This window comes from Chinchilla lanigera, unplaced genomic scaffold (assembly GCF_000276665.1).
Source record: "Chinchilla lanigera isolate Chin_1 unplaced genomic scaffold, ChiLan1.0 scaffold00040, whole genome shotgun sequence".
In the NCBI taxonomy this organism is placed as follows: domain Eukaryota; kingdom Metazoa; phylum Chordata; class Mammalia; order Rodentia; family Chinchillidae; genus Chinchilla; species Chinchilla lanigera.
The window spans coordinates 5,763,073-5,764,545 of NW_004955441.1; the positions used below are offsets into that span (position 1 = coordinate 5,763,073).

The window sequence follows — 1,473 nt, forward strand, 5'->3', positions numbered from 1 at the left end:
TTTTTTAAATGTATAAATAAGGAGGAGAAGAAGAGTTGAAGGGAGAGGGTAGGGAAATGGGGGGAAAAAAGAATCAGGATATATCATTACAAGTAAAAATTTTGTATGATGAATGTGATCATCATATATACCTAAAATGTACCAATAAACTTAATTAATTAAAAAAGATGGACTTTTGATGTTACTTAACTCATAAGGAATGTGTTGAAATCATAAGAAATAGATATTAATCTAGTGGAAAAAGAATGAAAGAGAAAAGATAGAGATGGAGGTCTGAGGGCAATGATTATGTAGAGGAACCATAGAACCTAAAATTTCCCAGTGCTTTGTAAGCTTTATGACCATATTAATGAATTTCATTCTACTGGCAAAAGCCATTCTACCCAAAAGGTACTTAAAACTGATAAAATGATTCAGTGGAAAGTAACCTACCTAACTTCTTGGGGCCAGTTTGGATAATAAGATCTGGTATATTGAAATATATCCTCTTCACTTGTGGCTTTTATCGTTGTAATATTTCTCCATCGTATACTTGTCTGTGTTCTCTTCAATCAGGCTGAAGAAATACATCCCGGTTATTCTCTACTCAATTACATGTACTTGGCCAAGGTAATGAAGACCACTCTTTAAATATCACTTTGACCTCATTACTTAGAAAAGTGAGTCTTTTTAACATGACTACTTTTCATTTCCAGTGTTATGTAGATCTTGAGGAAAATCAGAATGCTTGGAAGTTCTGTAATTTGGCCTTGTTACTTCCCTCTGTTACCAAAGAGGTAAGTCTAGACAGTAGCAGTGAGTGCTAGAATTTCATCAGTTCTATTCAAGCTTAAAACCTGAACTGGGTTAGTGTACTTGGAATTTCCTTTCTTTATTAAATAATATTTATTTTTGTTTTACCAGATTTATTGCAGTGTAATTGACATAAAAATTGTAGGTATGTAAGGTATACAATTTAATATTTTGATGTATGTGTACATTGTGGAGTGTTTACCACACTCAAGTTAATTGATATATTCATCACCACAGGTAGTTACCTTTCTGACTGTTAAAAAACTTAAGATTTACTGTCTTAGCAAGTTTCAAGTATATGATACACTATTATTAACTGTAATCACCATAATGTGCATTGGATCACCAAAACTTACTCATCTTACAAGTTTGTACCCTTTGACCATTGAAGAAGAATGGGGCAGTGTTGGCAGTCACCTAATTTCTGCTTCCATGATAGTATTTTCTTTTGTATGAAAACATTTTTACTTGTATTTTTCACATACAATGAAGTCTTAAATTTTGCTTTATGCCCAAGATAAACTAGCACAAGGTGATTACTTGGATCTTTAAAGGACAGGCATGGCATGGGCTAGCGGATAAATACTGATGCTTAATAGGTCTAAGAGTGCAGGGAATGGAACAAGTACCACTTAGAAGGAGGAAGGACAGCATAATTTTGAGAAGCTGGTGATTAAGAAG

The 1,473-nt window shown here is 33.4% G+C and overlaps 1 protein-coding gene across 4 annotated transcripts in view; it reads left to right on the forward strand.

Annotated features, from left to right (window-relative positions):
• Rmdn2 (regulator of microtubule dynamics 2) overlaps positions 1–1,473 on the forward strand; it is a 65,865-nt gene that overhangs the window by 52,586 nt on the left and 11,806 nt on the right. For all 4 annotated transcript variants that reach the window (XM_005390880.2, XM_005390877.2, XM_013517544.1 and 1 more), the window contains 2 exons: positions 556–609; positions 696–776. In XM_005390880.2, the coding sequence (XP_005390937.1) occupies positions 556–609; positions 696–776 (135 nt within the window). The remainder of the gene's footprint in view (positions 1–555; positions 610–695; positions 777–1,473) is intronic.